The sequence below is a fragment of the Oncorhynchus kisutch genome, linkage group LG1, assembly GCF_002021735.2.
Source record: "Oncorhynchus kisutch isolate 150728-3 linkage group LG1, Okis_V2, whole genome shotgun sequence".
Lineage (NCBI taxonomy): Eukaryota > Metazoa > Chordata > Actinopteri > Salmoniformes > Salmonidae > Oncorhynchus > Oncorhynchus kisutch.
The window spans coordinates 34,642,837-34,666,238 of record NC_034174.2 but is presented as its reverse complement, the minus strand read 5'-3'; the positions used below and the strand labels follow the sequence as shown (position 1 = coordinate 34,666,238).

Below are 23,402 nucleotides of genomic sequence, written 5' to 3'. Positions count from 1 at the left end.
CCAACTTTTCTGAAGCCTAAGCGATGCATTATGTTCTGTATTGCGCTCACATCAGTCCATGTCGAAATCTCAAAGAAAACAGTGAATGAGCAGAGGGCACTCCACACACTCAGCTCCAAATAGGAGGGGGGCACCCACTTCAGGAGAAAAATATTTGAAAACGGTAAATTATTTGACAAAATACTACTTGCAAATCAACAGTGTAGAGTATGGCCATTCGAAATGGATCAATGATATGCCGATTAAATGAAATACCACTGCAACACAAAACGTTTAATTCATGTAAACTAACACAAACGCCCTCGCGTGGCAGCCTATTGACAAATCGAGATTTATTCCCTATCATGCGCGGCACCAATACTATTAAAAGGATCGGACGCTTTTTATTTTCCAATTTTCGTCTAAAATGACATACCCAAATCTAACTGCCTGTAGCTCAGGACCTGGAGCAAGGATATGCATATTCTTGATACCATTTGAAAGGAAACACTTTGAAGTTTTCATAAATGTGAAATCAATGTAGGAGAATAACACATGCATTTTTTTTTTCATCATCGTTGAAATGCAAGAGAGGCCATAATGTACTATTTCAGGTTAGGGGCAATTTAGATTTTGCCACTAGATGGCAGTGTATGTGCAAATATTTAGACTGATTCAATGAACCATTTCATTTCTGTATAAAACGTTGTATTAAGACTGCCCAAATGTGCCTAATTGGTTTATTAATACATTTGTTCATAATTGTGCACCCTGAAACAATCGCATGGAATTATTCCACTGTAATAGCTACTGTGAATTGGACAGCAGAGTTAGATTAACAAGAATGTAAGCTTTCTGCCCATATCAGATATGTCCTGGGAAATTGTTACAACCTCATGCTAATCACATTAGCCTCCATTAGCTCAACTGTCCCTTGGGGGAGGGGGGACACCGATCCTGTAGAGGTTATTAATTGACCCTGATTATAATGTATCGGCATTCCTAACAAGTCCAGTTAATGCACATAATTAGGAAAAATAATTTTAAAATGTGGTTCCAAATCATACAACATGTAGAGTAGCATTGGGGAGAAAGTATTCATTAAATAACTATAAGCCTATAAGATACGGTAGGGATGACTGGGGATTTTAAAATAACTATAAAACAAGCTGTCTCACCTATTTTACTTCCCATTTGAGTAAAAGTGGAGATTGCTAAGCAGTCTTCACAAGTTAATCAAATAAAACATGCTCCCTATATAACGCCATGTCATTCTATCCCATGAACCTTCGCATGCAACCACTCACCAACAGTTTTAAAACACATGGAAATAAATCAACCATAAACAATGTTTATATTCAACATTTTTATTATTACTTTTGAAATCCCAAGACTTACTTTCAACAAATTCATTGGCATAACACTGATTATTTTGTTAAGAGGGCAAATCCTTGGACTGTTTCTTTAAGCTCATCCAATTGTTTCATCTCAACTTTTTATTTTATTTATTTTTTAGACTGTCCCTATTATATCTACACACAAGTTGTACACAATCTATTAAAGTAATATTAAGCACTCTTGCCATACTGAGCTACCAGCAGATAGAAAAACAGACAGGGAATACAGACATAAGTGAACAGATGTAAATAGGGACAGAGCTGTAATTCTGGTTTTGAAACAAGATGTCTGACAAAGGACATAGTAGCAGTAGTTCTAGTAGTAAATAGTATTATTATATTATGGAGAAAGTTCATGTCATTCATTGTGTTTGTGTGCTCAGCTTCTCTCGTCATTGCCTACTTATAAATATTTCCCCTGCAACATGAGGCTACTAAACCAACCAATGCACTCCAGTCCCTACAAAGGGCGTAGTTAGCCTTCTGTTTGTATTTTTATAGCATCAACAGGCTTCCTAGGGGTAGTAGAGAAGTATGGTGGGAGTAGTATTGTTGTTTGTGGCTTGTTGTTGGTCTAGCCGACACTGCCCAAATCAGAGTTCAACGTTTAAATCCACCCCCCCCCAAAAAAACAGTAAAACAACAAAGTGCAAAAAAAGTATAAGCTTCTGATGGCTTAAACTTAGACAGCCAATAAGAACAAAAATAACTTCTAATTCAGCTGATTATTTGACAAGAGATAGGTAGGCAATATAGAACTTCAAGTCAAAACAAATTCCTGATGAACAGAAAATACAGGATAAGAAGTCTCAGGACAATGACAAAGATATCATAATCATGTAAAAAAGCATCAGCCATCACTTCTAGAGTTCCCCACTGCATTCTTAGGACATGGCTCCATCTGGTCCCCCCAATTTGAGAAGCCAAGAGGGGACAGTTAGACAGGGTGGGTGGGCCAGGTTGTGGGTTCACTCATGATATGGATTCAGGAACAGGCAGGCAGGGATCTACAAATTCTTCTCTCGTGATCTTTGGGCATTGGAATGTGTGTTAGGGGTGCATGTGAGGAACTATATACTCATTGTGTGTGTAACTGGGAACTTAGTGTGATTATGGTGGGAGGGGGATGTGACATGGGTGCAGAGACCAGAGATGCAGTCTTTTCCCTAAAGGGGAGCAGGTGAGGAGAGAGAAGGGTTTTCCAGAAAGCCAGACAGAAGATAGTCCATGTTCCCCCTCAGCAGGTGCAGGCCTCTGCTGAAGTCTTTGCTCTGTCATTCCTGTCTAGCTTGATGGGCTCCGGGAACTCATTATACAGCTCCACCTCAGTTTCCTGATAAAAAATAAAAATGTAAAAAAGAAGGAATGATGATGAGAAGATGGAGAAACCGGAATCTAAGTTTTGCTCTTCTACTTAAGTTCCCAACCCCCCAAAAAAGGTAAACAAAACCAAAAACCCAAAACCCAAAACACCCATTCCCTCTCCTGGACAACCATGGCCCCACCCACCTGTTTGAGGGCGTTGCGTGCAATGGTCTGGAAGGCCTGCTCTACGTTGATGGCCTCCTTGGCACTAGTCTCAAAGTAGGGGATGTTGTTCTTACTCTGACACCATGCCTGAGCCCGCTTGGTCGTCACCTGGGTGTGGGTGGAAAGACATTCACAAACATCAGATGAGACCAGGGTTGGGCTCAATTCCAATTGAGGGCAGTCAATTCAGGAAGAAAACTGAAATTCCAATTCAATGATTGAAAAAGTGGCATCATTAATACTTTGAAACACATACATTAGATAAAACCCTGCAACTAAGAAATTATTAAATCATATGTATTAAAAACACCAGCGGAGATGACATTAGCAACAGTAGCATTAGGTCCTGTAACTTACATGAGATGTTTTAACACCTATAACGATCTGTCACCCACCTGTCTGTTCTCCAGGTCGATCTTGTTGCCTAGCACCACAAAGGGAAAGTTCTCGGGGTCTCTGGGACTGGCCTGGATCAGGAACTCGTCCCTCCAGCTGTCTAGAGTCTTGAAGGTGTTGGGGGCAGTTACGTCAAACACCAGCACACAACAGTCTGCCCCACGGTAGAACGCCACACCCAGAGACTGGAACCTCTCTTGCCCTGCTGTGTCCCAAATCTGACCATGAGGACAGGTGGAGGGAGCGACGAAAGGAAGAGGGAGGGAGGGAAACAGTGACAGAAGGCAAGAGGATTAACTATTGTTGGGCAACATATTTTCTGAACTAAAATCTTAAACTAATCCCACTCAGTGTGTCATGTAATCAGCCATGTTTGGTTGCCACTTCATGAAGTTAGCGTCAGTGCTACCAAAAGAGTACTTTATAAATCAACTTTTGATCAAATCACACCGATCACCCATTGGCGTGACAACTTGTTTGCCTTTCCTCAGTATGTAAATCACAGACCGTATGTCAGACGTCCTTAAAAACTATTAAAATATTGTCGTTAATGAACTTTGGGTCGTCTTCATTTGGGCAATAGCAATTCAGTAGTTACTTTTTCTTGTGCCAGTTTTCCTGTTCCCTGTTATAAAAATGCCCATTTGGGCCTGTAGCCATTTCTGTACATTTAAATGGAACTTTATCAATTAGACTTGATACTCCTCTGGATCTTGAGGAATAGGTGGAGGAGAATGTCCACCCATCCCAAGCTCACCCAGACCATTCACTTTCGATTGCTGATAGGTGAGTTTCTTGCAAAAAAAAAAAAAAAAAGATGTTGGCATTCTTTTTCAAATAAGAAAATTCCTTCATTATTTTGTCTGGTTGCACAATTCCATTGACATTCCATGACACACATGTTAATGCATTCATATCTTAAGTATTATCCACGACACATGATATTGAGATGGGTCTTTACATATTGACTCCATACATTTTTATTTTTTATTTTTTTATTTCACCTTTATTTAACCAGGTAGGCTAGTTGAGAACAAGTTCTCATTTGCAACTGCGACCTGGCCAAGATAAAGCATAGCAGTGTGAGCATACAACAAAGAGTTACACATGGAGTAAACAATTAACAAGTCAATAACACAGTAGAAAACAAAGGGGGGGTCTATATACAATGTGTGCAAAAGGCATGAGGTAGGCAAATAATTACAATTTTGCAGATTAACACTGGAGTGATAAAAGATCAGATGGTCATGTACAGGTAGAGATATTGGTGTGCAGAAGAGCAGAAAAGTAAATAAATAAAAACAGTATGGGGATGAGGTAGGTGAAAAGGGTGGGCTATTTACCAATAGACTATGTACAGCTGCAGCGATCGGTTAGCTGCTCAGATAGCTGATGTTTGAAGTTGGTGAGGGAGATAAAAGTCTCCAACTTCAGCGATTTTTGCAATTCGTTCCAGTCACAGGCAGCAGAGTACTGGAACGAAAGGCGGCCAAATGAGGTGTTGGCTTTAGGGATGATCAGTGAGATACACCTGCTGGAGCGCGTGCTACGGATGGGTGTTGCCATCGTGACCAGTGAGCTGAGATAAGGCGGAGCTTTACCTAGCATAGACTTGTAGATGACCTGGAGCCAGTGGGTCTGGCGACGAATATGTAGCGAGGGCCAGCCGACTAGAGCATACAAGTCGCAGTGGTGGGTGGTATAAGGTGCTTTAGTGACAAAACGGATGGCACTGTGATAGCAAACTGGATGCAGTCTGAGTAGAGTGTTGGAAGCCATTTTGTAGATGACATCGCCGAAGTCGAGGATCGGTAGGATAGTCAGTTTTACTAGGGTAAGCTTGGCGGCGTGAGTGAAGGAGGCTTTGTTGCGGAATAGAAAGCCGACTCTTGATTTGATTTTCGATTGGAGATGTTTGATATGAGTCTGGATGGAGAGTTTGCAGTCTAGCCAGACACCTAGGTACTTATAGACGTCCACATATTCTAGGTCGGAACCATCCAGGGTGGTTGAAACACTAGAAAACAGCTACAATGAAAATAGCACTTATCAATTCTCAGGCTTCTTAGTGAACATGTATTCAAGACATGAAAAATAAAACAAATCCCTCATGTTCCTTTTTCACTTCCTCCCCTTTGATGCTTCCTGCATGAATCTGAGAGCAACCTTATTGGTGCATCCATTGTAGTCATTCCCTTTAATGCAAGTTAAATGGTCAGTGACTATGTCTCTATGCAATACAAAGAAAGTATATGTACAGTCTTGGCCAGACTTAAATGTGTTCTAGTCAACCACAAATGTCCTACTTTAAGTAAGGCGCGTTATGAAGAACAACATTCATAATAATACAACTTATGATTCCATTGGTAAGTCCAATATAGACTCAGCGACCAGTTAATTAGGTACACCACCCAGTTCATGAAAATGGTTCACTCCTACAGACAGTGAGTCATGTGGCCGTAGCTTGCCATATAAAGCAGGCAAACAGGCATTGAGTTACTGTTCGATTGAACATTAGAATGGGCAAAATTAATGACCTAAGCGACTTTGAGCATAATATGATAGTCTGTGCCAGGCGCGCCGGTTCCAGTATCTCAAACGTCCGGCCTCCTGGGCTTTTCACGCACGACAGTGTCTAGGGTTTACCAAGAATGGTGCGACAAACAAAAAATATCCAGTCAGCGGCAGTCCTGTGGGCTAAAACAGTTAGTTGACAAGAAGTTGAAGGAGAACGTCAAGAATCGTGCAAGCCAACAGGCGTGCCACAAACAGGCGAACAACAGGTATGCCGAAAGGCATCTTGGAACACACAAATCGCCGGTCCTTGTCACGGATGGGCTATTGCAGCAGATGACCACACATATCAACTAAAAACAAGTAGAAGCAGCTCCAGTGGGCATGCGATCACCAACAATAGACAATTGAGGAGTGAGAAAACGTTGCCTGGTCCGACAAATCCTGGTTCCTGTTTTGTCATGCTGATGGCAGGGTCAGGATTTGGCCATGAGTCCATGGCCCCATCCTGCCTGGTGTCAACAGTACATGCTGGTGGTGGAGTAAAGGTGTGGGGAATGTTTTCCTGGCACACGTTGATACCAACTGAGCAACGTTTCCACACCCCAAAGAATTCAGGCTGTTCTGGATGCAAAGGGGGTCCGACCTGATACTAGATGGGCGTATCTAATAAACTGGCCACATAACGGAGAAATTGATATATTAATTGAAAAATGTGTTAAGTGGGAAACATATCATCTCATTCAGATATATATATTTTTTAATCAAATACATAAATCAGTATGTGTAATCTCCGACAACAGGTCTGGGTTGCTGCGTGTTCAGCTTCCATACCCATTCTCAACAGCTGGAGACTGAGTGTAAATACTATGTCCATGCTAGTCAACTAGTATAATTGGTGTTTTTGAAGTAAATATAGTGATTATTAAGGAGTCCTGGTTGGTTCTGCCTTCTGAGATACATGAGACACTTCTAAAAGCCAAGTGAAAGGAATAGGTTATTCCTCCCAGGGCCTAGAACAAGAGGAAAACATAAAAAGCACTTGCCATCACTGTGATAATTGAAAATAAAATGAATGACTATTTAGGCACCATTACAGTATATTAAGCCATTTTTCCCCCCAACTTTCCAAATTATTCTCCAACTAAATAAATAGATACAGGCCCATAACCGCTGGAGTAAATCGACAGTTCCATTAATACTGAACACAAACACATGTGGGGAGCACTTGTTTTGACCCACCGGGGGACAGAACAGGCGGATCACTAAGAGCAGGGTGGTATCATGACTTGTAATATTAAATCAACATCAGTGCCCGAACCAAAGCGCGTGCGTCCATTTTATTCACCTGATTTTCAGAATTTACCGGCTACATGTTCAGTTCACCTAGCTACATTTCTTGTACATTCCACTTTAGGATTCAGTTAATGAATACATTTCAATATAATTGTCCAACAAAGAGCTCAAAATAATAATCGCAAAGGTGCATAATTGTGTGCTTTGCGCACATAGCTGCTTGTTTATCTCCCTCTTTTATAAAAGACACGTAATGACAACATGTGCCCACTTTAATAACATTTTTCAATTCAAATATCAATTTCTCCATGATCATGCCTTAATTTCTTTGTCCCTATAGTTAAGGAACTTTGCGATGATACCCCTTGGTTTAGCTGCTTGTGTTCCCTCTCAGGCCGCTTGTTCGATGTGCTCGTCTGATTGTGGGAGCCTGTGTGAAGTTCTCCTGGCCCAGTATTTGTGGTATTAACTTTCAGGAATTCTTCCATTCTGGTTCAAATCAAATGTTTGTCACGTGCACCAAATACAACGGGTGTAGTAGACCTTACAGTGAAACGCTTACTTACAGGCTTTAACCAATAGTGCAAAAAAGGTATTAGGTGAACAATAGGTAAGTAAAGAAATAAAACAGTAAAAAGACAGGATATATACAGTAGCGAGGCTATAAAAGTAGCGAGGTTACATACAGACACTGGTTAGTCAGGCTGATTGAGGTAGTATGTAGATATGGTTAAAGTGACTATGCATATGATAAACAGAGAGGAGCAGCAGCGTAAAAAGAAGGGTTGGGGGGCACACAATGCAAATAGTCCTGGTAGCCATTTCAGGAGTCTTATGGCTTGGGGGTAAAAACTGTTGAGAAGCCTTTTTGTCCTAGACTTGGCACTCCAGTACCGCTTGCCATGCGGTAGAGAGAACAGTCTATGACTGGGGTCTATGACCATTTTTAGGGCCTTCCTCTGACACCGCCTGGTGTAGAGGTCCTGGATGGCAGGCAGCTTAGCCCCAGTGATGTATTGGGCCGTACGCACTACCCTCTGTAGTGCCTTGCAGTCAGAGGCCGAGCAATTGCCGTACCAGGCAGTGATGCTCTCGATGTTGCAGCTGTAGAACCTTTTGAGGATCTCAGGACCCATGCAAAATCATTTTTAGTTTCCTGAGGGGGAATAGGCTTTGTCGTGTCCTCTTCACAACTGTCTTGGTGTGTTTGGACCATTCTATTTTGTTGATGTGGACACCAAGGAACTTGAAGCTCTCAACCTGCTCCACTACAGCCCCGTCGATGAGAATGGGGGCGTGCTCATCCTCCTTTTCCTGCAGTCCACAATTATCTCCTTAGTCTTGGTTACGTTGAGGGATAGGTTGTTATTATGGCAACACCCAGCCAGGTCTCTTACCTCCCTATAGGCTGTCTCCTCGTTATCGGGCCTACCATTATTGTGTCGTCTGCAAACTTAATGATGTGTTGGAGTCATGCCTGGCCATGCAGTCATGGGTGAACAGGGAGTACAGGAGGGGACTGAGCACGCACTCCTGGGGAGCTCCAGTGTTGAGGATCAGCGTGGCAGATGTGTTGCTACTTACCCTCACCACCTGGGGGCAGCCCGTCAGGAAGTCCAGGGTCCAGTTGCAGAGGGAGGTGTCTAGTCCCAGGATCCTTGGCTTAGTGATGAGCTTTGAGGGTACTATGGTGTTGAACGCTGAGCTGTAGTCAATGAATAGCATTCGTATAAATGTTCTCTGGAGCTTTTCTCATGCAATTTTCTCCATGATTAACCCGGTTTCGGCCTCCACCCCGCATTTTCCCAGTATTTAAAAGGGTATTTTAGTAACGAAAGGGAATGCCAAACAGATCACCTTATCTCACGGTCACCATACTGGAAATCCAGGCCAAGACTTCTCCTGTCCTTATAATATTGTCAATTCATCTGTGTGCCTGTCTGGCACTTCTGATGTGTCTTCTCGGCCTGAAAATGTCTGTTGTGCTCCTATGTTATACTGTTAATATGGTGTCAGCCAGGCTGTGCGGTTTATATGGTGACGTTATTAATAGATATTGTCGCTATGATAGTGGTGCTGTGGCCATGTTTCTGTACCTGCATTGTGACGAGCCGATCGTCCACCATCACCTCCTTGGTCAGGAAGTCAGCTCCTATTGTAGCTTTGTACTGGTTACTGAACTTCCTATTCACATACTGGTTCATCAGGGAGGTCTTCCCAACTCTGAGAGGGAGATAGAGATGAAGGGGGGGGGGGGAGAGAGAGAGAGGTGTTAAAGAGATTAATAGCTGTTGTTCAACATGACTGCCTTATTCCATCTATCTATTCAGTCCTAATGGTGAAAGAGAAACCATGACTGATGCAGAGACAAAATCAATAAGGAACAGAGAGAGACACCAGACACCATTAAAACCCCATCAGAGGTGCCCCACACACTGCCCAGAGTTCTCCTCTGCAGTGCTGAGCATGCAGTGACACAATGAGAATACAGCAGCATCAGATTACAGTGTGAAAGAGAGAGGAGGAAAAGTTAAATAAATAAAAAAGTCAGAAATCAAATGGATACATACAGTGCCTTTAGAAAGTATTCACACCCCTTAACTTTTTCCACATTTTGTTGCTTTACAGCCTGAATTGAAAAATACTTCTTTTTTTTGTCACTGGCCTACAGACAATATCCCATCATGTCAAAGTGGAATTATGTTTTTAGAAATGTTTACAAACTAATAAAAAATACAAAGCTGAAATGTCTTGAGTCAATAAGTATTCAACCCCTTTGTTATGGCAAGCCTAAATACGTTCAGGAGTAAAATTGTGGCACATAATTTTAAAAAAAGGCACATAATAAGTTGCATTTTGACAACCTCATCTCTGTACCCCAGACAGATATGCAGATAATTGTAAGGTCCTTCAGCCAAGCAGTGAATTTCAAATACAGATTCAACCAAAGACCAGCAAGGTTTTCCAATGCCTTGCAAAGAAGGGCACCCTTTGGTAGATAAAAAAATATAAGCAGACACTGAATATCTCTTTGAGCATGGTGGAGTTATTAATTACAATTTGGATGGTGTATCAATCCCTATTACTAGCCTGTTCAACCTCTCGTGTCATCTGAGATTCCCAAAGATTGGAAAGTAGCTGCGGTCATCCCCCTCTTCAAAGGGGGGGCCACTCTTGACCCAAACTGCTACAGACCTATATCTATCCTACCCTGCCTTTCTAAATGTCTTCGAAAAGCCAAGTCAACAAACAGATTACCGACCATTTCGAATCCCACCATACCTTCTCTGCTATGCAATCTGGTTTCAGAGCTGGTCATGGGTGCTCCTCAGCCACGCTCAAGGTCCTAAACAATATCTTAACCGCCATCGATAAGAAACAATACTGTGCAGCCGTATTCATTGACCTGGCCAAGGCTTTCGACTCTGTCAATCACCACATCCTCATCTGCAGACTCGACAGCCTTGGTTTCTCAAATGATTGCTTCGCCTGATTCACCAACTACTTCTCTGATAGAGTTCAGTGTGTCAAATCGGAGGGTCTGTTGTCCGGGCCTCTGGCAGTCTATGGGGGTGCCAAAGGGTTCAATTCTTGGACCGACTCTCTTCTCTGTATACATCAATGATGTCGCTCTTCCTGCTGGCGAGTCGATGATCCACCTCTACGCAGACGACACCATTCTGTATACTTCTGGCCCTTCTTTGGACACTGTTAACAACCCTCCAGGCGAGCTTCAATGCCATACAACTCTCCTTCCGTGGCCTCCAATTGCTCTTGAATACAAGTAAAACTAAATGCATGCTCTTCAACCAATCGCTGCCTGCACCTGCCCGCCTGTCCAACATCACTACTCTGGAAGGCTCAGACTTAGAATATGTGGACAACTACAAATACCTAGGTGTCTGGTTAGACTGTAAACTCTCCTTCCAGACTCACATCAAACATCTCCAATCCAAAGTTAAATCTAGAATTGGCTTCCTATTTCGCAACAAAGCATCCTTCACTCATGCTGCCAAACACCCTCGTAAAACTGACTATCCTACCAATCCTCGACTTCGGCGATGTCATTTACAAAATAGCCTCCAATACCCTACTCAATAAATTGGGATGCAGTCTATCACAGTGCCATTCGTTTTGTCACCAAAGCCCCATATATTACCAACCACTGCGACCTGTACGCTCTCGTTGGCTGGCCCTCGCTTCATACTCGTCGCCAAACTCACTGGCTCCAGGTCATCTACAAGACCCTGCTAGGTAAAGTCCCCCCTTATCGCAGCTCGCTCGTCACCATAGCAGCTCCCACCTGTAGCACGCGCTCCAACAGGTATATCTCTCTGGTGAAATATATATTTATTTAAATACACCCAGTCACTACAAAGATACAGGCGTCCTTCCTAACGCAGTTGCCGGAGAGGAAGGAAACCGCTCAGGGATTTCACCATGAGGCCGATAGGGACTTTAAAACAGTTACAGAGTTTAATGACTGTGATAGGAGAAAACTGAGGATGGATGAACCATGTTGTAGTTACTCCACAATACTAACCTAATTGGCAGAGTGAAAAGAAGGTTGCCAGTACAGATATTCCAAAACAGGCATCCTGTTTGCAACAAGGCACTAAAGTAATACTGTAAAATAAATGTGGCAAAGCAATTAACCATATGTCCTGAATACAAAGTATTACATTTGGGGCAAATCTAATACAACACATTACCAAGTACCACTGTCTATATTTTCAAGCATAGTGGTGGCTGCATCATGTTATGGGTATGCTTGTAATCATTAAGGACTGGGGAGTTCAGGATAGAAAAATAAAACAGGATGGAGCTAAGCACAGGCAAAATCATTGATAAAAACCTGGTTGTCTGCTTTCCAACAGACACTGGGAGACAAATTCACCTTTCAGCAGGACAATAGCCTAAAAACACAAGGCCACATCTACACTGGTGTTGCTTACCAAGAAGACAGTGATTGTTCCTAATTGGTCGAGTTTCAGTTATGACTTAAATATGCTTGAAAATCCATGGCAAGACCTGAAAATGCTTGTCTAGCAATGATCAACAACAATCTTGATAAGAATAAATGGGCAAATGCTGCACAATCCAGGTGTGGACAGCTCTTAGGGACTTACCCAGAAAGACTCACAGCTGTTATCGCTGCCAAAGGTGATTCTAAAACTCAGGGGGTTGAATACTTATTTAATGAAGATCGAGGAAGAAAAATGCTTTTTGTGTAGATCGTTGACAAAACAAATAACAATTCAATCCATTTTAATCTCACTTTGTAACGCAACAAAATGTGGAAAAAGTTAAGGGGTGTGAATTAGGCTTGGGCAGTATACCGGGGCATTTGGAAATAGCCACGGGATGGTTTTTTCAATACCATTGTAACTATTGCTTTGACGGTTTTCAATACATTTTAATATTTGTAGCTATTTAAGTAAATATCTGCAGTCAACTTGCGCAATCCGTTAGGAGATAAAGCGGATTACGTTCTTCATTTCCCTGGTCACATTATGAAGCTTACCATAGTTTCCCAGAACAGTTGGAAATAGCACAACAGGAGAAAGCGGGAGGAGCAGGTGTGTCCAGCTGTGTATTGACAGGAGTCTAATTTTATATTGAAAGTCAGTGTTTTTTTGCTTCAACAGAGTGATCAGGCATGTGCAACTATACTGTACCTGAGAAAAGTAGCTAAACATCAGTCAGAGTGCAAAATTGGTCTGATGCCGAGAAGAAATAACATTAAGAAGCATTTTACATCTGCGTTTATAGAATGCAGCAAGATATTATGCTCTTTTGTTTTTAAATCCTGTGTGAAAACGCACAATTCTGCATTTAAAGCGACCCCTAATTTTAACTGGCTAGTTATCCAAGTAAGTGACTGAATTAATAAGGTGACTGGGCACCGTGTTGTGTCACTGTCTGCCGTGTTTGACAAGTTAAAGCCATTTGGATGAGTTATTTGTACAGCTGCCACCATCTTGATTTTCTTTCATTTTTTCTCCTCTACATTCTAGGCCCGTATTCTCCTCCGAGCAGAGCAAGCAGGCCCATTGCGGCTCCAGACTGCACACAGACACAGCGTTGTACACATGCTGCTCCAGAGTCAGTACTGTTCTTCCTCAGACAGGCATGCGTCAAAACTTTGTTCATTTGTACAATTTCTCTCGTTCACATTCACTTGTAAAGGTCCAAACTCACCAAAAAGTACATTCAGTAGCTCCTACCTAAATATGCATAACTGAGCTGGATTGCCTATCTCTGCAATTTGTTTATTTTTAGCTAACATATTTAGCTAACAGCCTCCATGGAAATGCAATATTACTTGTGCTAATTTTGTTAGCATTCTGGTAATAAAAACACCCAATGTTTTCTTTTGGTGACCCCTTGTGTACTAAACTAGTAATACCTTATATCCGGGATGAAAGAACAGCATGACGATATGAAAATCTGGATACCGGCGAACCCTAGTGTGAATACTTTCTGAAGGCACTGTAGATGTATGGGACAACCAACCAACAGCAGTCTGGTTGGACAGGAAGACTGTAGTAAGCTGTAGTTCTAATGAATCTGGCACACCCAAACTGCATTCTCTGATCAAACTAGAAGACTAAACACTGGTCAAACAGAAAGAGAACAACAATACTCAATGGCTTACCCAGAATCCCCCAGGATGATGACTTTCAGGAGCACTTTCTTCCTGGATGTCATTCTGTCGTGTCTGAGGAAAGACCACACACACAAAAATCAGGGTTGTGTCCCAATAATCTCCCCTTCGTGTGTACTCATTCACTACTCCCTACCAATTTAAAAGCCTTTAATTGGTGTAGGCCTAGAGGGAGTTTCCTTTTAAATCCCTAAAGGTTAGTGAAAAAGCACATTTTCAGTATGATACTCCTGGGATACGTACCATAATGAAGAACGAATGTGGTGCCCCAGGGCAAAATTAGTTTGACACCCCTGCCCTACCTAAAACCAAAAGTCGTTATTGCAAGTATATTGACTTGATTTTTATCTAGATATCTTATATTCCAATAGTTTCAAACTGATCGTTGGGGTTGAAATCCATAGCTCTGCACAATGAGTGTAAGACAATGCTATAATGTGTGTGATTTAGCAATCTGTGTGTAGAGTCAGGGCTATTCCAATGAGCCAATCAGACTTGAGCTCCATTCATTCTAGTCATGCGTTCCCTAAGCTACTGGCCAAGTCACGAGTAAGACATCATTAATTCGCTCTCTTAACACACACAGGAAGTGAGTCTGAGGACTAGATCATGTTTCCTGTTACAGAGGCTAGAGAATGACCCAACCATAAAACTCTACTCTTTCCCAATCACTTGCAGGGTGTCCATTCCCAGACTGCAGTTTTAATAAGTGATTGCAATTACACGTCAATACTACTGCCATACTCCCAACTTCTGAGGGCATACTCTCTCAATGGAGCCATAGAGAAGGCACACACCTGGTGCAGTGTCATTGGAGCGAACCATGTCAGCCCAGCCTAGTCCTATCATCATAAAAAAAGCTACCCAATGCTATACTGAAACAACGACATGGGTGACCCATTCAAATTCAGTGTATTTATCATGGGAAACAACAACGTAGCAGCCAGACCAACAGTCAGCTTAATAGAGCCTGACCGACTTATCAGTTGACTGATATTATCGGCTGATATTAGCCTTTTACGAATGTATTTGTATCTGCATTTAATCCACCGAAAAGGACTGTTGAAATGAAGAGAAAACGCTCAGGGGGGGAAAAAAATGCAGTTCTTCATTATTGGTCCAGAAGAGAGCTCTATTTACATGGCTATTAGCCTATCTTTCCTTAGCATGCTACAGCAAGACTGGACACCATCGTCCAAAGCAACGACACCAGTCAGAGAGAAGAGTGAACTAACTGTTACCGCTTCTACTGTGAGTGCTGAGTAGATAGAAGCTTGACAGCTCAATAAAGTGACAAAAATGCACACTGGCCTTATACTGTTATGTGAAGAGTCATGGTAGTGTGTTGGGTGTCAGGACAAACAATGGATGCTCTGCCCAAATATAAAGCAAACGCTGTGCTAAGAATGTTCAACTCTGTGGTAAGGTTAAAGGGATACTTTAGGATGATTGCCTTTTTATGTACTTCCCCAGAATCAGATGAACTCCTGGATACCATTTGTATGTCTTGGTGTCCAGTATGAAGGAAGTTAGAGGTAGTTTCACGAGCCAATGCTAAAAAGCATTAGCGCAATGACTGGAACTCTATGAGTATCTGCTAGCAGATACATCTTGGGATGTCCCTACCCCAGAATGTCGGCCCAGTTCCATCTCGCTCTATACCCTCCCACTGCTGGCCACTGGGTTTCCTCTCCTCACCATGATGGTAAGGAGTGGAAATTCTAACTGGATGCTCCAGATTTAAACATATGGTGAAACAGCTGGCTTCTTGTTTTATCTGTGGTATGGCTGTGTTCACTCAGGCTGCCAATTCTGATCTTTTCCCACTAATTGGTCTTTTGACCAATCACATCAGAGATGATCTGATTGGTCAAAATTGGCTGCTGTGTAGAAGCAGTCATATATGCCTAGATTGTAATGGAACTATTGTAGATCCAACACTCCAACTGAAAATAACCAACATGTTTCTTGTAACAACCCCAGTCATCGCCTTCTAATCTGCAACCCATGACACTATATTCTAGAAGTCGGAACAGATGGGCTAAAGATTTTCCCAAGCAGCTGCCGAAAATGAATTTATTTTAAAATCGCCTCATTTGCATACGACATACCAAGTGCAACATATCTAACAAACAATGCGACACACACACTCCGTAAATCAGTTTCCTTTTACTCAGAATCCTAAAATAAGGGTGTCTCTTTTTGCTGTCTGACATGCACTAATGCACCCACCACCTGATTCACATACATGCAAGGACGGACACACGCCCGCACACAATCTATCCGTCTCTTTGACCCATCCCCTCTTTCTCTTAAAACAACGTCCGATAGTTATCCGTAAGGTACAGAACATCATACATTTGCGACTCGGTTGTTGCCGGACACGACGCCATGGTTCGACTTGTACACCGCGACCGTCCCCGACCTATTGCTAAATGAGTCTGCAAGAGAAGCCGCCCCACTGACGGTCACACATTTCTCACATTCCCCCTGTCGCGTCGGTAAACAAACGCTTAGTAAGAAATAACGACCCTCATACGTTGCTGTCATAGCTAGCTAATGTTACATCATATAACTTACCTTCAACTTCCAACACACCAGAACGCTGTTTTCCGACTTGCTGTCTCAGGACAGCCTATTCTTACTGGATTTGAATAAATGTCTCAGGCAAAATAGCTAGCAAGCTAGCCAGATAAAATGTTAATGTCCAGACTTGGTGGCCGTTGCTTATCGCTCTGATATCCAGCTTCCCGATGAGTATTTTCAGACTCTCTCCACATTAATTTAAATACAAATATCTAGCTATAGTTTCAGTTCCGATTTGGTTGGCTTGTACCTTTTGCTCTGGCTTCTTTCTCAGAGGTTCTTTCCTAGACTGATTTTTTCCTCCCCTCTTTCACTTCCTCCAAAACAACTATTGCGTCATTGCTCTAAAACGTTTCACGCACAAACAGGATACACCACGCCCACTTTAATAACTGCATCAGGGGTTCATCTTTAGCAAGGTTGAAAATACCTTGGCTTTGACTGTACCAAATATAGACAAAGACAGACGCAATGATGACATGTTTACTCCACGACTGTCCAGATGCAAATTCATCCATTTTTGGAAGTTCTCCAAATTACAATACCACATTTCATCTGATATAACATTCCAGTCTAAACAGCACCATGAGCAGTAGGAGATAAGCAGATAACAGCCAAAAATAAGTTTAGGGAAAAAACATTTTATTTTACAAAAAAAAACAGCATACCTGGCATGACTGTCTATTCTCCAAAAAACATTGACCACGTGTTTGATGTTACGCAAAAACAGACTGTCTCCAAACATACCACACATTTGCCAACTGTAGTCTATCTCTATAGGCCATATCCTAATATCTGGTGCTTATTCCATTTATTTGATGACGACAGATATTATGGGAAGTAAACCACTAGAGGGCAGTCTTCGTTCATTTCTGACAGAGGCTCTGATTACTTGCGAACTGGTCATGATGAGATGGCGTTATTGAGCAGGCCAAAAACAATCTCCGCAATTTCTTGTAGGCCTATTGAGACAACTGGATTAGTCATCATTACTATTTTGAGATGAACATCAGTTATCTTCATCACCACAGATGTTGAGGAGCTATCTATTCTCTGTTGTCTCTGTCTGTAACTGCATTATTTGTATAATGAATCTCATGTGTAAAATATATAGCTGCTCAATTCTTCATCATCAAAGTGCTGTTGTGTTCGATATCACCCTGATATTTCCTGAGATCCAGGGCTGCCTGAAGCCATTCAGTCCTCCATTATTGTCTGTGCATTCAAAGAAGGGACTCTGGTACAGGACTAATGGACTGTTCGCCATTACTGACTGACAACACGTACTGGAATGTGGATGTGGCTGAAGTGTGCCAATTGTCTGACAGTGAAAGGGCAAAGGCCAAAAGGGAATGGTGGTCAGTCCACTGGAAGTGTCTTTGCCCCTTGGCTGTGGGCATTCTGTTAGAGTGTGTCCGTTTGGCACATCCCAATGAGTATGGATGACCCTAGTGGTTATGGAGGAATTCCTGACTGTTCTCCCCTTTTGAGTGTCTGTCTAGTCTTTATGACCTGGTAGGAATGCAGTTGATAAACACATACGCCAATAAACCAAAGGGATTGGGTGAGAAACGTGGGGTATACAAGAGAGGGTAGTGTTTGAAAATATTTATCTTCTTGGAGGAAAAAGCATCACAAATATACACATTTTGTCACACAGACACACACTGACAGGAGAGAGTTAGAGGTGGGCACTGACAGTCAGAGGGAAATCAAAAGAGGAATAGAGTGAGAGAAAGAGAGAGAGAGAAGAAGAGAGTGAGAAAAGAAGAGAAGAAGGGGGAGGAACATGTGACTTGAGCATGAGAGGAGAGTAAAGAAAGGGAAAGTGATTGAGCTTGCTCTAGAGTTCAATCACTTTCCCTTTCTTTACTCTCCTCTCATGCTCAAGTCACATGTTCCTCCCCCTCCCCTCCTTCTCTCCTTTTCTCACTCTCTTCTTCTCTCTCTCTTTCCTTGCACTGGTGCATGTGTCCATGAACTGTGTGTGTGTGTGTGTGTGTGTGTGTGTGTGTGTGTGTGTGTGTGTGTGTGTGTGTGTGTGTGTGTGTGTGTGTGTGTGTGTGTGTGTGTGTGTGTGTGTGTGTGTGTGTGTGTGTGTGTGTGTGTGAGAGAGAGAGAGAGAGAGAGAGGGGATGGGTCAAAGAGATGGATAGATTGTGTGAAGGCGTGTGTCCATGCGTGCGTGTGTGTGAATCAGGGGGTGGGTGCATTAGTGCATGTCAGACAGCAAAGAGAGCCGCAGTTATCTAGGAATCTGAGTCAAAGGAACCTCACTAACAGAGACAGGGAGAGAGAGAGTGAGAGGGGGAGAGTGCAAGAGTAACAGAGGGAGAGAGAAATAGGAAAGAGAGAAGTGGAGAGGATGAAAGAGGTATGCAGATAGAAAGACAGACAGAGAAGAAGTTGAAGTTAACACAGAAATAGAAGAAGGTTATGGGAAAAGTGTGGAGGAACACCATCGAAGGCTTCAAACAAAGCATCAAGCGGAGCAGAAACCCATCAAGAACACCAAAAAAATACTCAAAAGAAGAGCGTCACTAAAGACTTGTCGGCACCCAAGTCCAAGAGGCTGGCAAGGCAGAACAGCTTTAAGGTGAAAACCGGTGTCAGGGGGGACAGTAAACGGAAAAACACAGAGGTGTAGTGTCTGAGAGACTGGATTCTGCCCCGAATTCTGCAGCTTTTCACATTCTTTTAGGAGTTTTCCCATGTTTCCATTAGGCTCTCTCGGCGTGCTCCCCCTGCTGTCCCTGTGTGTAGGGGCCATGTTGTCCCCCCCGGATGCACCTCCAGCCTGTCCCCACTGCAAGGACAGTCTGGTGGCCGCTCCACCTGCGAGGACAGGGTCAGGGGAGTGTGAGGGACGCCCCGGGATGGCAGGCTGCAGGGTGGCGGTCGCCCCCCTGGCTGCCTCTGACCCCCCTCTGAGGGTGGAACACAGACATGAAGCTCGACAGGTTCAGCCTGAGGTGAGTGACATCACGCACCAGGTCAATCTGAAGTCATTTCCTGTGCTTTTCCCAGTAGAATGAGTGAGGTATTGATATAACTGACTCCGGTATTGTACACGCTAAACAATGATCATTCTGAGCTGGGTGGCACAGAGGAAGGCCTGGACAATGTTTGTTCTGTAGGGGTGATTAGATACTGCCGGGTTAGAGTCTCTCAGTCTGACACGCCATGTGCCTCTGGTTTGACAGGGGGTAAAGTTTAAGCTGTTGAAAAAGTGACTATGGACATAACATCACTCAGCCAATTGAAATAGAATCGAGCCCAACTCTGTAGCATAGTGGTGTAGATAGTGACTGGTGCCTTTAGCAATATTGTTATGGTATATGGAGAGGGGGCAACAGGTCCCTACTGTCGGGATTAGGGGCACCACATGACAGACGCTTTCCAGGGATAACAATCAAAGAGGGAGTCAAATTAGGCCTGGGTTTATAAATGTCCTCATCATATGGCTCTGCTGAGCCCATGCAATGACAGGTGTTCCACTGACATGGCTAGGAGTGATGGAAGTGTAACTGAGTGATTGAGTCTGTGGCAGTGATCTACTTTGCATGCCTTAGTGTCGGTTTGTGTGTGTGTGTGATATGACTGTCAATGATGGTGCGTGCTTGTGTGTGTGTGTTTGTGTGAGAGAGAGGGAGAGAGATCAGTGTGACTATTGTGTATGTGTGTGATGTGAATGCTGCTGTATGTGTCCATCAATCCTGGTGTGTATAACATGCATATGTTATGACTGTAATGCTAAAGTGTTGTCTCTGCAGTCCAGGGATGTGTCGGAGCGTCTGGTCCAGTTGCAGCGCTGTATGAATTCCCTCCAGGAGCCAGGGGTCCCCAGGGGCCGTGTAGGCCAGGGAGGGGACACGCTGGGGGCCATTCTGGCTCTGATGGCTGCAGTACTGACAGAGTGTGACCTACACTGTCACAGTCAGGCCCTCAGGGCTATGGCCAGGCGACTGGGTGAGGAGCATGGCAAACACACACACACACTAGTGATCTGCAGTTTTGTGAACGATTCATTCTTTTTGAACAACTCTTTTAACTGACTCGAGAGTCATGATTAGTTTATCTGAGTGACTCATACATTTTTGTCTTCGTTTGACCTGCTGGCCGCAACGAGTCCTACTACAGCAGGATTAATACACACTACTCCGGCTCAGCGTCTCCCATTGAGATAGCATCTGAAACAACATGGGCAGCGCCAGTGAGGCTACAACCCAAAGGAATGCCCACCAAGTATACTACTTTGACTACTTTAAAATGGCAGAAGCATGGTGGAAGCCTTCAATATGACAACTGTCTGTCATATGTGTAAGAACCGACACAGGAGTAGAGAAGCAGGTACGGAGAGAGAACATTTAATATAGCACAGACATGGATCAGGACAGGACTAGCGTCAGAACAGGGTAACATAACGACATACGACAATTAATGCTGAAGCGGGGAAGAGAGCTGGGGAACAGACAGATATAGGGGAGGTAATAACACAGATGATTGAGTCCAGGTGAGTCCAATGAATCGCTGATGTGTGTGACAAGGGAAGCAGGTGTGTGTAATTATGTTGGTAGGAGTGTGCAGTGCTGGGCAGCCTGGCGCCCTCGAGCACCAGGGAGGGAGAGCGGGAGCAGGCGTGTGTAATTATGTTGGTTGGAGTGTGTAGTGCTGGGCAGCCTGGCGCCCTCGAGCACCAGGGAGGGAGAGCGGGAGCAGGCATGACAATATGCGGGCAGGAAAATAGATCCTGAGAATAGAGAAGAAGAATATGTTTGGGCTGTTGCAGTTCTAACATCATTGTGTTTATCACCCTCACTGCAGTCAAGCAAGGCATTTCACCAAGAGTTGTTTACATTGTAGTCCGGTTGCGGCTGCTATCAGACCTCATTTCAAATGTATCAACAAATAATCTTATTTGTATGCCTAGCAATCAACAAATGTACATTGTTTTAAGCACATGTCTAAAAGTCTCAGTCACAAACAATGGCTCCAATAAGCCCCTTATGGTGAACGATGTTTGAACGAGAGGCTTGTAGACTTTCAGGTGAGTTTTCAGTTCATCGTTCGCCGGTGGGGGGTCCTGCGTGCTCTGGGCATTACTGATTCAAATGAACAAAAACACACACTGATCTTCTCTCTTTCTGTGTCCTCCTGTTCATTCTCTTGAGCTCTGTCCCCACAAACACTCACACCTGCACACAAAGATGGTGTCTCTCCTATCACTTAAGAGGACCACACAAACACTACACACAGACACAGACACAGACACAGACACAGACACAGACACACACACACACACACACACACACACACACACACACACACACACACACACACACACACACACACACACACACACACACACACACACACACACACACACACACACACACACACACACACTAAACAGAGCCTTAGTAAGGCCTGCTCTGTGTCGGTCAGAGGTGAGTGCACAGGAATGCAAGGTTCTGTGTGGTATGAGTAGGGCAGACACTGGTATCTCACAACCACCATATAACTTCTACAGCAGATCAGAAGGATGAGTCCTCGATCTCAAACACAACTTCTTCTTTGTCGATGTGTTTAGAGGGGGCAGCGGTTGGGAGAGAGGGAGAGAAAGACCTGATACTACTGTTGAGGAGCATCACACAACACCCTCCAACAGGTGAGAGTTATGTGTGTACTCTCTGTGTGTGTGTATGTGTGTGTGTGTTCTGTATGTGTGTGTGTGTACTCTGTGTGTGTGCTCTGTGTGTGTGTGTACTCAGTGTGTACTCAGTGTGTGTATTCTGTGTGTTTACTCTGTGTTTACTCTGTGTGTGTGTACTGTTTGTGTACTCTGTGTGTGTGTGTACTCTGTTTGCGTGTGTGTGTGTGTGTGTGTGCGTGTGCATACAGAATATACAGCTGTAAGAGCGCAAGTGTGTGTTGCAGCGGTCCCCTCAGCGAGGCTGCATCCTCAGGACTGTGCTGAGATCTATCGTTTGGGGATCAAAGAGAACGGAATCTACACCATCCAGCCTGACCCACGCAGACCTGCAGTGGAGGTACCTCCTAATACTTACACACACTGAATGCAAACAACCTGTATACTATATATGTGTTATGTCCCATCTGTAGAGCTTGGAGGGGAACATACAGAGAGATAAAGAGTGTAAAATATAGTATGGAGCTTACAGATTAGAGTAGAAACTCTCAATGCGTTACATCTCTCACTCCTCACCCCCCTTACTCCCTTTACTATCAGCAATGGTCAGGCAAACTTCATCATTATTCTCTGATGTAAATGTGACCGATGTCTGATGTCCAGGAGTTGTGACCTTTGCACCCTCCTGCCCTAGGCAGAGTGTGACATGGATACAGCAGGCGGGGGGTGGACAGTGTTCCAGCGTCGGCGAGATGGCTCGGTGGACTTCAACCGGACGTGGCAGGAGTACCGCGAGGGTTTTGGTTCCCCACAGGGAGAATACTGGCTGGGGAACGCAGCGCTGCATGCGCTAACCAACACTGGTCAACACCTGCTGCGTATACAACTGGAGGACTGGCACCAGCAGAAACGCCAAGCCACCTACAACACTTTCAGAGTGGCAGCAGAGGCACAGAGGTAATGGAAACACACAAACACACACATACACCTATGAGCAAACAAGGATACACACAATTTAAAGAGATTATTTGCCTCAAAATTAAAGTTTGAAAGTATTTGACAAACGACAACAAAAGTGGTATATTGTCGAGATCAGTTCAGGTCCCACGGCATCTGAATGGGAAGATAGGGACGGCCTGAAATCAGACGGGGACAATCTTTCCCATTCATTTGGGATTAAGGCATGTAGCTGGATCTACACAACAGGTGGAGTAGGACGTGGACTCGTTTTAACATTAGACCTCTTTTGAGGTCTGAAAACATCTGACAAACTTCGATTTTGGCGTGAACATATCTCTTTAACATCGTAGTACATGGTGTTAATGCTGTCTGTCCTTCTTCCAGGTACCGTCTGACAGCACGGGAGTACTCTGGTGACGCGGGCAAT

At 43.6% G+C, this 23,402-nt stretch overlaps 2 protein-coding genes across 4 annotated transcripts in view; one reads left to right on the top strand and one right to left on the bottom strand.

Annotated features, from left to right (window-relative positions):
• Window positions 1–1,330: 1,330 nt before the first annotated feature.
• On the bottom strand, window positions 1,331–16,731 carry LOC109895587 (ras-related protein rab7-like). Of its 2 annotated transcripts, none has more exons than XM_020489414.2 (6): window positions 16,360–16,731; window positions 13,771–13,833; window positions 9,209–9,335; window positions 3,302–3,520; window positions 2,886–3,014; window positions 1,331–2,709 (listed from the first exon to the last, which is right to left on the bottom strand). In XM_020489414.2, the coding sequence occupies exons 2-6, from the start codon at window positions 13,821–13,823 to the stop codon at window positions 2,614–2,616; spliced, it is 624 nt and encodes a 207-aa protein (XP_020345003.1). In that variant the 5' UTR covers window positions 13,824–13,833; window positions 16,360–16,731; the 3' UTR covers window positions 1,331–2,613. The 2 variants fall into 2 exon arrangements, with proteins under 2 accessions (XP_020345003.1, XP_020345012.1); XM_020489423.2 differs by having other exon boundaries at window positions 16,616–16,690.
• A 1,767-nt stretch (window positions 16,732–18,498) lies between these two features.
• The window catches only part of LOC109904198 (fibroleukin-like), a 5,417-nt gene continuing 513 nt past the window's right edge, over window positions 18,499–23,402 (top strand). The window contains exons 1-6 of one of the 2 annotated variants that reach the window (XM_020501445.2): window positions 18,499–19,337; window positions 20,139–20,334; window positions 21,956–22,033; window positions 22,303–22,415; window positions 22,710–22,972; window positions 23,360–23,402. The exon at window positions 23,360–23,402 is cut by the window's right edge and continues 513 nt beyond it. In XM_020501445.2, the coding sequence (XP_020357034.1) occupies window positions 19,077–19,337; window positions 20,139–20,334; window positions 21,956–22,033; window positions 22,303–22,415; window positions 22,710–22,972; window positions 23,360–23,402 (954 nt within the window). In that variant the 5' untranslated portion in view covers window positions 18,499–19,076. Of the gene's footprint in view, window positions 19,338–20,138; window positions 20,335–21,955; window positions 22,034–22,266; window positions 22,416–22,709; window positions 22,973–23,359 lie in introns of both variants that reach the window. The other variant, XM_031822499.1, reaches the window with a different exon arrangement.